This window comes from Mytilus californianus, unplaced genomic scaffold (genome assembly GCF_021869535.1).
Source record: "Mytilus californianus isolate M0D057914Y unplaced genomic scaffold, xbMytCali1.0.p SCAF_4, whole genome shotgun sequence".
Taxonomy (NCBI): domain Eukaryota; kingdom Metazoa; phylum Mollusca; class Bivalvia; order Mytilida; family Mytilidae; genus Mytilus; species Mytilus californianus.
Window position 1 is genome coordinate 116,160,548 of NW_026262690.1, and position 12,130 is coordinate 116,172,677.

Sequence of the window (12,130 nt, forward strand, 5' to 3'; positions counted from 1 at the left end):
CTGTGTCTCAGATACTATAAGCAATAGGTCAACTTTATTTAGTGTATGGAATGATTGTAAAATGTACATGTTCGACTGGCAGGTTTCATTTGACCTTGACCTCATTTTCATGGTTAATTTGATAATGTTTAGTTTTTGTGGTTTCATCTATTTCTCAGATACTAAAAGCAATAGGTCAATTATATTTGTTGTATGAAACAATTGTAAGGTGAACAGAGGCTCTATAAGTAATGGGACCACTATATTTGGTGTATGGAATGATTGTAAGGTGTACATATCTGTGTGACATGGTTCATCTGACTGTGATGTCATTTTAAGTTTATGTGATACTTGTAGTAAAACCTTCATATTATAGACTTTCAACATAAATTTAGTCATAAGTAAAGCAGGCAAGACAATTCAGCGTGTGCACTCTTGTTATATAAAGTTTTCATGTTGTCAGTATTATTCAGAAAATGAAATTTCTAACGTCCTTGTTTAATATAAGTTTTGAAAAAAAAGATTGACTTATGATAAAAAAAAATCTTCACATAAAGGTAATTAACTCATACTGAACTTTGAATTTAGAAATTATGAATATTGAAGTAAACATGGTTAAAACATTGCAGTAGATATTTATCCTAATTAAAGCATTAACCTAATGAGGGAAAAAAAACAATTTCAGCATTAGCCGATCTGTATGTTTAAAATCCTTCATATGTAACAACAAAGTTAACCTAAAAGTCCAGCACTAGAGGAATATAAGGAAACTATTGAGGAATATTTAAAAAAAGTAAATCTGAATACTCAGAAAACTTCCATTACTTTTTTATATACATATCTATTTATGGTGATAAATAGAATTTACCTGAATTGGAGTTATTTAATTTGGTTTGAATCGTTACCTTTTGTTCATCCCAATTTGGTTTCCATTTATTGCACAAGTTAACTTTAATCAAGCATTTCAAATTTGGAAATGACGTTTGGAACATCAAACAGAAGTTATATTGGTAAACTTTTACTTATCTTATGCTTTTGTTCTGATCTATGCCCCTTGGCTTAGTTGTGCGTACAAAAGTAAAATTTGACTGTTCAATAACTTTCGTTGGCCATGACCAAGAATTAAGGCTACTGTATAATTTCCTGACAATTATTTTATGTTAATTCTTCAGTTATGCCCCTTAGTATGGAATACTGTGGATTCAATTTATTTCGTGGCTACCAATTTTCATCAATTGAGGAAAAATTGTATTTTCGTGGCTATTTGATTTTGTGGTTTTTCCAAAGTGTGCATACAAGCCTATAGAACATTTGTTCTTTGTGGGAAATTTGAATTCATGGTTCACCTTTACCCACAGAATCCATGAAAATTGGTATCCAATGAATAAAAGTGAATCCACAGTATTGGTTATTTTCCATTGTAAAAGGAGCTTTGCTTGCTGAACCAGTCATAAATTATTTGTTAAAATTTCATGAACAAATTTTTATGCCCCCGCCGTAGCGGTGGGGGCATTAAGTTTTACCCTTGTCCGTCTGTACGTACGTTCTCTAACTTGAGTTTGCCTCAACCAAATGTTATGAAACGTATACACAATGCTTATTACCACAAAACACAGATCAAGTTTGAATTTTGGTGGCGTCACTTCAACCGTTCTAGAGTTATGCCCCTTTATAAATGGAAAAATTGCTAAATTTTTATTTTCTTCTAAATATCAAGTAATTTTTTAAATTGGAGTTATCTTCCTTTGTCCATGATTATAGTTGAATCAACTACAATCAATGCATTATACAATGCAATGTTTAATTTTGACTTCCACTGATAAAACACAGATCAAGTTGAATTTGGGTAGTGTCACTTTAACCATTATTGAGTTATGCCCCTTTATAAATCGAAAGATTGCAAAATTTTTAGTTTCCATTCTGTAACTTAAGTTTGCCCCAACCAAACATTATGAAACCTGTACACAATATTCATTACCTCAAAACCAAGATCAAGTACAAATTTTTTGTTTCTGTTTTTTAACTTTAGTTTGCCTCGACTAAATGTTATGAAACTTATACACAATGCTTATTACTACATAATACAGATTAAGTACGAAATTTGGTGGCGACACTTTTACCATTCTTGAGTTATGTCCCTTTATAAACATAAAAATTGCTGAATTTTTCGTTTCCATTCTCTAACTTTAGTTTGTCTCAACCAAATGTTATAAAACTTATACACAACCATTCTAAAGTTATGTGTGTTTACAAATAGAAAAATTGTTGAATTTTTAGTTTCTGTTCTCTACTTAAGTTAGCCTCAACCAAATGTTATGAGACTTACACACAATGCTTATTACCACAAAACTCAGATCAAGTTCAAATTTGGGTAGCGTCACTTTTACCGTTCTTCAGTTATGTCCCTTTATAATTATATGATATGCAAGCGGGGGCATCATCTGTGTCCACATGTGGACACTATCCACATTTATTTTTTTATTTTATTAGGAAGGCACAGAGCAGATGTTGTTACAGTATGATGTGATACCAGAAAAGTTTGGAGGAGATGTACAATGTGTTCCAATATCTGCTTTGAAGGTACATTAAATTAGTACTTTTTAAGTCATGATTGTATTGGGAGATGCTGTATATATGCGTAAAAGATCAATTAAATAGGATTTCAGTCATTTTGTAACGTAAAGATACCCATTTTCTTATATCTTCTACCCCTTTTCAATCTTTCAAAAGAAAATAAAGTGGACAGTAATTAAAGCATTTTGTCAAAGGGTACAGATAAATTAATTTGCTTATTATTATTATTATTAAATTCTTGCATCCTTTATAGGGAACAAACTTACAGCAATTACAAGAGGCAGTCATTACACTGGCAGAACTGATGGATCTTAAAGGTGATCCTGTTGGTTTGGTTGAAGGCAGAGTGATAGAAAGTAGATTGGTCACAGGTAAAGGGTAAGTCTAATGGAGAAATTTTATTGAATTTTTAGAAAATGCAGTATGATCTTGATGGTTTGACGTTTCTTACCATTTTTTCAACATGGACATTGGCCCAGGAATATGACATTTAGTCCTATTAACCTTGTGCAATGATTTAAATTTGATGCAAAATAGACATCTTTGTCATTGGGATTGTTTGTATAATTAAACACATACACACAAACTGTGCCATTTATTGGGTGTTATTATAGAAAAGATCAAGTAATTATTTACTGCGTGTTAACTACGTCTTTTTTTAATTTCCTAGAAATCTAACCATGCTTTCTGAAAAATCTATATATTTTGACAGAATTTTATAAATGCTTTAAAGGACATTGTTGTTTGTATTTTTTCACATTACCTCTTCCATACATCCCATTAAATATTGGCTGCATTTTTCTCAGTAACTACAAATCAGTGCTTTCATGTGAGCATTCTAAGCTCTGTGATGGGTTATACATAAATCTTTTAACAACTTCCTGTTCACCAAATATTTATATATAGGGGCACATACTACATTTGTACTAAGTGGCCATGTATGATTTTTTTTTTTGCATTTTTCTCAGAAACTAGGAACCACAACTTCATGAAAGATATTGAGTAATGGCCATGTATGAAATTTTCGTTTTTAGGAATTACAAATCAGAACTTACTGAAATTTGAATCAAGCTTCATGTGAGCATGCTATACAAGGGGCTGCTTACCCCCCTTATCTTATCAATGTCCTGTTTACCAAATACTATAGCAAGTATATCATTATTTAGCAATAGCTCACAATATATCATGTTTAATTATTTTTTCAGGAAAGTTGCTACAGTAATTATAGAAAGAGGCACCTTGAAAAAAGGCAATTTGCTAGTTGCAGGAACTTCTTGGGCAAAGGTATATTTCCTTTACCTATATTGAAAGATCATTATGGCTTTAAAGATTATAGAACAACACAGCTCTGCACCACTAAGATTTTAACTTGATGATTATCTTTTGTCAATATATTTATTGGATGTTATTATAAAAAAGATCAAATAATGATTTACAGCTTGTTAATTACATTTTTTTTATGGGAATGTATTGAGATACTATCACCTTACAATGGGATAAGGAAGAATGGGCTTTTTTATAATAACATCCTAGAAATGAAACAATGTATTCATGAAATAAAAATAGTATATTCTGACAGAAAATTTTATAAATGGCAGAATAATGTTTACACTCAGCTTAACACCAAAGATTTTCATTCCTTAATTTACTGTGGATTCATAATTATTTGTGGGGTACTAACTTTCCTGGATTTCAAATTGTATAATGCTGCATGAATATAACATTCGTTTCCTTTTCCTGTTCTGGTAACTCAAGATATAATTTGGTTGAAATGCACTAGAAATTAACAATTAAGGGGAGCTAACTCTGTTATTTGCTATCATCCTAACCAAAAGTTATCTAGATATTTCTCGAATTACCAGACACGCACAATCAAAAGACCTTCTATTTCTTACTCAAGATGAGATTAACTTAAAAAAAGGATGGTTAGGTAGGTGGGTTTTTTTCGGCCATGTTTTGAAATTTTTCTAAATTGCCTGATTCTTATAAAGACTGGCACTTAAGTGTTCAATCAAGTACAAATTTTCTATTGGCTTTTATGCAAACTTTGTAAAAACCATAAAATCAAGTATCCTCGAAAATACAATTTCCTCAATCCACGAAAATTAATATCCTTGAATATAAATGAATCCATAGTAAATGATGTCTGTTGACAGGTACGTGGTATATATTCTGATAAAGGTAGCCAACTGAAGGAAGCTACATTGTCTACACCTGTTGAAGTGACAGGTTGGAAAGAATTTCCTTCAGCTGGGGACAAAGTATTACAAGCACAGTCTGAGGTTTGTATTTAATAAGTATCACATTTCTCTTATAGGAGGGCTTATACTGGTTTACCTCTATCTGTCAGTCGGTTACATATTTTTGTCACATTTTCCTCAGCAACTCAAGGTATAGCTTGATCTTTGATTACTTTTATCTGGTACCATGTTTTCAGTTTCCTTGATATTCTACTTCCTGTATGCTGAAAACTATCAAATGTCATGCACATATTTCAAATATTTGTCCCTTTTTTTCTCCAAAAACTACAATTTATACCTTTATGATATAGGTGTGTGTATATTAAGTGAGCAGTACTTCACAGTATATCTGGTTTTACCTTCCATAAAGAGGGTTAGATGTTATGTAGGAATCTATCTATACCAGAGCCATCTTCTTTGTTTATTGTTTAATGCACTTCACACTTTGTAAAATGATTGATTATGATATACAAATATCATCTTAGGCAAAAGTTTTGTGGTTCAGTTTGGTTTAATGTGTCTGAAGTATGAACTTATCCAGATCCTTTCTTGTAAGATTGATATGGTGGTTTTATTTCTCCTGTTTAGTGAATGGTTCAACATAAAATTTGTAAATGAGTTCAATTTAAAAAAAAACGTACTAATGTCCTGTTGTAAGGTGAGAGTTTCTCATTTCATTGCTGAAGACCTTCCCACAACCATCCAGATGACGTACAACAATAAAAGTTTTGTTTCTTGGATATATTTGCTATTTCTAGTATTTATAGGGATTGCTGCTTCAATTACATCCACCCCATATCTTTTCTTTTCCAGTTAATATTAAATGGTTTAAATTTCTTAACTTGGTGGTACCAGTATTAGATTTGGTACATTTTAAAAACTCAATTGAGCAGATCAGTGCTACTCTCATAGTAGTAGAATAACTCATATCCAGTTGTAAATTTAAAGTTTTATAGACAAACCACACAAATCCAGGATTTAGGAAATAGCTTTAAAATATTAACATGATTATGTCCACCTTTCAGCAAGTTTCCCCTATAAGTTATCTGGATTTGTCTGTTTCAGTTTTGTTATTACACCTAGACATTTTGTTATTACAGTCATTTCTACTTGTTTCATTTGATGAGTAAAATCATCTGTGTGATTAATGACATATTTATCCTAAATTATACTTACTGTAGAAACAGATAAAAGATGCTATAGAATGGAGAAATTCATTAAAGATGGAGGAGAAAATGGAGACAGATCAGGAAGCCATAAATGAAAAAAGAGAAAAACATGATGCAGAATATAAAAAACAATTGCAATTAAGACAAAAATTAGGGAGACGAGAATATATGTATGTAGTAAAAACAATTAATCCTAACAGAACAAAAGAAGAAGAAGTTCATCATGAAGGACCATCACTCTCTATTGTTTTGAAAGGTTGGTTAAATTAATATTATTATTTCGAGTCTCTGTTATTTCAAAGGATAGGACAGCACTGTGTTATCTTCTTGAATCTGCTGCCTCATCTGTTTTTTCCTTATTTTTATGCCCCCGCTGTAGCGGTGGGGGAATTAAGTTTTACCCTTGTCCGTCTGTACGTACGTACGTACCAAAATTGGTTTCCGTTCTCTAACTTGAGTTTGCCTCAACCAAATGTTATGAAACTCATACACAATGCTTATTACCACAAAACATAGATCAAGTTTGAATTTTGGTGGCGTCACTTTAACCGTTCTAGAGTTATGCCCCTTTATAAATGGAAAAATTGCAAAATTTTTAGTTTCCGTTCTCTAACTTAAGTTTGCCTCAACCAAATGTTATGAAACTTATACACAATGTTTATTACCACAAAACAAAGATCAAGTTTGAATTTTGGTGGTGTCACTTTAACCGTTCTAGAGTTATGCCCCTTTATAAATGGAAAAATTGCAAAATTTTTATTTTCTTCTAAATATCAAGTAATTTTTAAAATTGGAGTTATCTTCCTTTGTCCATGATTATAGTTGAATCAACTACAATCAATGCTTTATACAATGCAATGTTTAATTTTGACTTCCACTGATAAAACACAGATCAAGTTGAATTTGGGTAGTGTCACTTTAACCATTATTGAGTTATACCCCTTTATAAATCGAAAGATTGCAAAATTTTTAGTTTCCATTCTGTAACTTAAGTTTGCCCCAACCAAACATTTTGAAACCTATACACAATATTCATTACCACAAAACTAAGATCAAGTACAAATTTATTGTTTCCGTTTTCTAACTTTAGTTTGCCTCAACCAAATGTTATGAAACTTATACACAATGCTTATTACTACATAATACAGATTAAGTAAGAAATTTGGTGGCGACACTTTTACCATTCTTGAGTTATGTCCCTTTATAAACATAAAAATTGCTGAATTTTTCGTTTCCGTTTTCTAACTTTAGTTTGTCTCAACCAAATGTTATAAAACTTATACACAACCATTCTAGAGTTATGCGTGTTTACAAATAGAAAAATTGCTGAATTTTTTAGTTTCTGTTCTCTACTTAAGTTAGCCTTAACCAAATGTTATGAGACTTACACACAATGCTTATTACCACAAAACTCAGATCAAGTTCAAATTTGGGAAGCGTCACTTTTACCGTTCTTCAGTTATGTCCCTTTAAAACTATATGATCTTTTAGATAAAAAAAAGTTATATCTAGACATGTCAGTTCTGGTATCAAGTTTATGTTCTTAAAAATCATTTATAAAATAGCCATAAAATGAAGTAAAAAAATGGATGTTAATAGAAAAAATGATGACACTGATATTCTTTAAGATTGAATTTTATTGACCTAATTCATGACCTTAATACCTATAATACTTGAAAGATATGTTAATGATATACAAATAAGGAACTGTTTTATGATTGTTAATGAGACAACTATCCATCAGATACCAAAGGATGAGGATGTAAATAACTACAAGTCACTCGTCTCACTGTATGACCTACAACTAAGAGCATTGCAAGCTATAAAATGCCTAGCATGACAAAATGTGAAACAATTCAAATGGGAAAACCAGCCTGACTTATCCTAAAAAAAATAAATGAAAAACAAATGTATGCCCATTATCATTATTCTCCCTTCTTTATATTTTTAGCAACCCATTATTCACTATTTTAAAATTTTTATAGCCCATTTTTCTCTTTAATATTATTTTGGCCCATCTTGCTCTATTTGTAATTCACCAGCCCCCCTCCCGATTATTCTCTATTCGGTGTTAACCCTCATGGATGGTTTTAAAATACAATGAAAACAATATAACATATGTCATCAAGTGTTAACCAATTTAATTTTTCCCATAGGTGATGTGGATGGCTCTTTAGATGCAATTCTCAATACGTTAGACACATATAAATCTCAGATATGTCGATTAAGTATTATTCATCATGGAGTAGGTGAAGTGACCATGAGTGATATAGACAATGCCAAATTGTTTGATGGTAATTATGTTTAGCAGATCATATACTGACTAATAAGACTGTGGTTACATTTTTCATGCTTTTTCAGGTTGGTGAAGTTTTCATTAAAAAGCATCCAACAGAAATTCACTTTTTAGTTCTAGGGTTACTACATTTTTTTTTACCTAGGCTATTAAGATTTTTATATCCAATTGTCGGTTTCCCCATTCATTGCAACCTAGTGTCTAGGTAATTTGCTAGGTATAAAAAGCTGGTTATGATGGTAGATCCAAGAATAAAGGGTCTTGGAGGAAAATATAATCATTTCCACAATTCTCTACTATAAATTTGTAAACCAGTATGGTATATACTGTATAACAGATAGGGAGGTAAAAACCAATAAGACAGCAACCCAATGACAAAAATGACCAAAGATATCTAGAGGTCATCCATCATACAGACTATATCAACCCTTTCATAAATTGCTGTATTTCAGCATTTATTTAATGCTTCGTGAAGTCAACTTTCTTAAAATAATCTGATAAATTAATTTTGAAATATTAAAAGATGCTTCATTTATTTCACGTCTATATGTGGGTACCATACATATTTGTAATTTTTGTCAATTTTGACTTATAAGACTTTTATTCAACAACAACTTCATTTTTATACTGTCAAAGATAAAAAAAAATAAAAAAAACATAGTGAAGTGTGTGTCAGAATGCAACATTAAAAAAAAAAAGACACAGGAGGTTATTCAGTAATGTTGTGCCATCCATACCAAATTCTTGTCATAGCTGCATATTGATATGACAAGTGTCAATGAATTTCTTATATTTGTATAGAGACATTTTGTAATATTTTGTCATATAATTCTGTGAGGTAATAAGTTACAAATGTAAAAAGAAAATGTGATTGAATTATTGTTAATAATAAGGCAAAACAACTAACTATTTGTAGAAAATTTTCAAATCATATTTTATATTTAGGTGAAGTATTTGCTTTTAATGTGCCAGTCTCAGAAACCGTGAGAGAACATGCCAAACTTAATAATGTTGTGATACATGAGGACAATGTAATATATAAACTATTTGATAATCTAGTCGATAGCTTGTCTAAAAGATTACCATTGAGAGAAGAACAGGAAATTATGGGTAAATATTTACTATTAGAAACTATTTGTTTAAAATATGTACTCTTTTCTTGTATGTTCTTTCTGACCAGCCCAAAATTAGTGGTTTTAAACCCCTAAAGTGTTAATCAATTTTATGGCAACTGATCAATTATACCTGGATTGTTTTAACAGCTTGAACAAAAAATTGAAATTAAAATAATTCAGGGTTCAGACTCTTTATAGAAAAATTCATAAAGATATATGACTAAAGCAGGGCTTCCAAAAAATATTTGTGCCAGCAGGACATTTTTTGTCTTATCACGATTTTGATCCCATAAGACTAAGTAACAAAAGGCAGTAAACAATAATCACAATTGATACAAAAACGATATTAAACTTGACTTTTGATACAAATTCTATGTACTGATGTAAACTGTTAGGGCATTAAATTGACAGGGCATCATTCGAAGTGTGCAACATTAGCATACTCATATCTGCCTTAGAATCTTTATTTGTGCAAAATTACTTTGTCAAAGACTTTACTTTCATTTTTAGAAGGCACATTTTATTATACTGGATGTTGACTTGACAATGGTAAAACACGGTATGGAGACAGACACATAAAATCTGTGTATGTTAACAAAGCACGATTGAGTTTAGATAGCTCTTTCCACGTTATTTCTTCAAGAAAATACTTGAAATGAATGTAAGATAGAGGTGTCAATAATCATGATAATGATTTAAGAATTTTTGAAGCATTCGGATGCATAAGTAAATCTCACACCTGCGCACATGGGCACGAGTGTTCTAGTTCAAACAAGGTGGTTCTGACAATTTTTCGCTTTATTTAATACAGCCATTACAACTACCTTTTTAAATTTTTCATCAAATCATATTTATATACATATTTTTGATAATCTCAATTTTTTTTACTAAATTCATTAGATGCAACTGCTGAAATTTATGAAAATAACTTTAAAAAGACCGATTGATGTCCGGTACATATAAGTTTACCTGTCACCTGAACAGGTAAATTTCAATTGTTAGACAACTAATTAACCTTGATTATAATGAGAGGGTATTAAAGTAGGGTTTGTTTTGATAGTACTTATCCCCCACGTCACTTTAGTGACCATAAATGTGGCTGTTTAACACTAAAGGTCAGATCAAAAAGATAGCAAAAACTTCTATTTTTTCGGAATTATGTTTAAATGGAAAACCCACGTTAAATGTCCGTTTCAGGTTCAGCACAACAAGTCATAAATATAATTTATCGGACAAGTCTGGACAATACGACCGTTTTGGTCTTTGGTTTTAGTCTAAAGACAATCACTTGTTATGTTTTCCTGACATTGGACAGTCACATTAACATGTGGTGTAATCCTTTATTAAAAATGTAATTACTGAGAAAAGTAGGTTCTGCTAAGTTTCTTTTGTTACCTATTCTGACATCAGACTCAGACTTCTTTTAAACTGAGTTTTACTGTGCATATCGCTGTGTGTTTCTTTATTCTACATTGGCTAGAGGTATAGGGGGAGGGTTGAGATCTCACAAAACATGTTTAACCCCGCGCATTTTTCCGCCTGTCCCAAGTCAGGAGCCTCTGGCCTTTGTTAGTCTTGTATGTTTTTTAATTTTAGTTCATTTATATGTTTTGGAGTTTAGTATGATGTCCATTTTCACTGAACTAGTACACATTTTTATTTAGGGACCAGCTGAGGACCACCTCCGGGTGTGGGATTTTCTCACTGCGTTGAAGACCCATTGGTGGACTTTGGCTGTTATCTGCTCTTTGGTCAGGTTGTTGTCTCTTTGACATATTCCCCATTTCCATTCTCAATTTTATCTTGTACACATATAAACTCTTTGCATGATTTAGATTTATTGTGTTTATTGTTTGTATGTTTCAGGTGAAGCCACAGTAGTGGATTCTTTTAATGTATCTTTTAAAAAGAAGCCAATGAGAGTAGCAGGCTGTCGTGTTACAAGTGGAGTTCTTCAAAGAAAGCATAATTTTAGAATAATTAGGGATGAGGAGGAGATATATAATGGTAATTGGATTTTTATGTAAAATCAGTAGGATTAATAAAGTGTAAACTGTATTCCAAGAAATTTTCAATCCATATTATTACGAACCAAATGAAACTTTTCCACAGATTCACTTGATAGTTACTTGTCGATTTAAACTTTTGTAAGTTCTTTTGTCCCATCAAATAGATACAATAGCTATTGTTCTCTGTGTAGTTTATTCAATGGGACCTTTAAATTTCTTCTGAGAGAAATCTGTCACTCTTTGATTAATTTACCTGAGTAAAAAATTTATTTGCTGAATAGATAAAAATACATGTTCCAAATAGAAAAACTGCATGTGATTTTGTATTTATTCAAGATCAATAATATTTTTTTCAATCTGTTCAAAATAAACACTGATTTATTCATAAAAAAATGATTTTTGACAAAATTTTACCATTGTTCCTATTGAAATTGCATTTTTTTGTTTTTGTTTAGTTATAGAATACTTTTAAGAAGGCCTTAATATAAACATCATCATTTTCCAGTTTTTAATTGTCAAACAGACAAAAAAAAAAAAAAAATCAAATAACAATGTTGAAAATTTTGTCAGAAATCAACTTTTATTAATGTTTGAATCACTGTTTACATTCAACAGATGGAAAATATATTATTGATATTGAATAAATACAAAATCACATGCAGTTTTTTTAATGTAAAACATGTACCTGTATTTCTATCTTTTAGAAGATAATTTTTTTACTCAGGTAAATTAATCAATGAGTAATAGA

The 12,130-nt window shown here is 30.9% G+C and overlaps 1 protein-coding gene across 1 annotated transcript in view; it reads left to right on the plus strand.

Moving 5' to 3' along the window:
- Positions 1 to 12,130, plus strand: part of LOC127737197 (translation initiation factor IF-2, mitochondrial-like) — a 34,209-nt gene that overhangs the window by 20,787 nt on the left and 1,292 nt on the right. The window contains exons 11-18 of the mRNA XM_052247728.1: positions 2,470 to 2,559; positions 2,807 to 2,931; positions 3,759 to 3,837; positions 4,710 to 4,835; positions 5,975 to 6,218; positions 8,119 to 8,256; positions 9,204 to 9,368; positions 11,240 to 11,380. Coding sequence (XP_052103688.1) covers positions 2,470 to 2,559; positions 2,807 to 2,931; positions 3,759 to 3,837; positions 4,710 to 4,835; positions 5,975 to 6,218; positions 8,119 to 8,256; positions 9,204 to 9,368; positions 11,240 to 11,380 — 1,108 coding nt within the window. The remainder of the gene's footprint in view (positions 1 to 2,469; positions 2,560 to 2,806; positions 2,932 to 3,758; positions 3,838 to 4,709; positions 4,836 to 5,974; positions 6,219 to 8,118; positions 8,257 to 9,203; positions 9,369 to 11,239; positions 11,381 to 12,130) is intronic.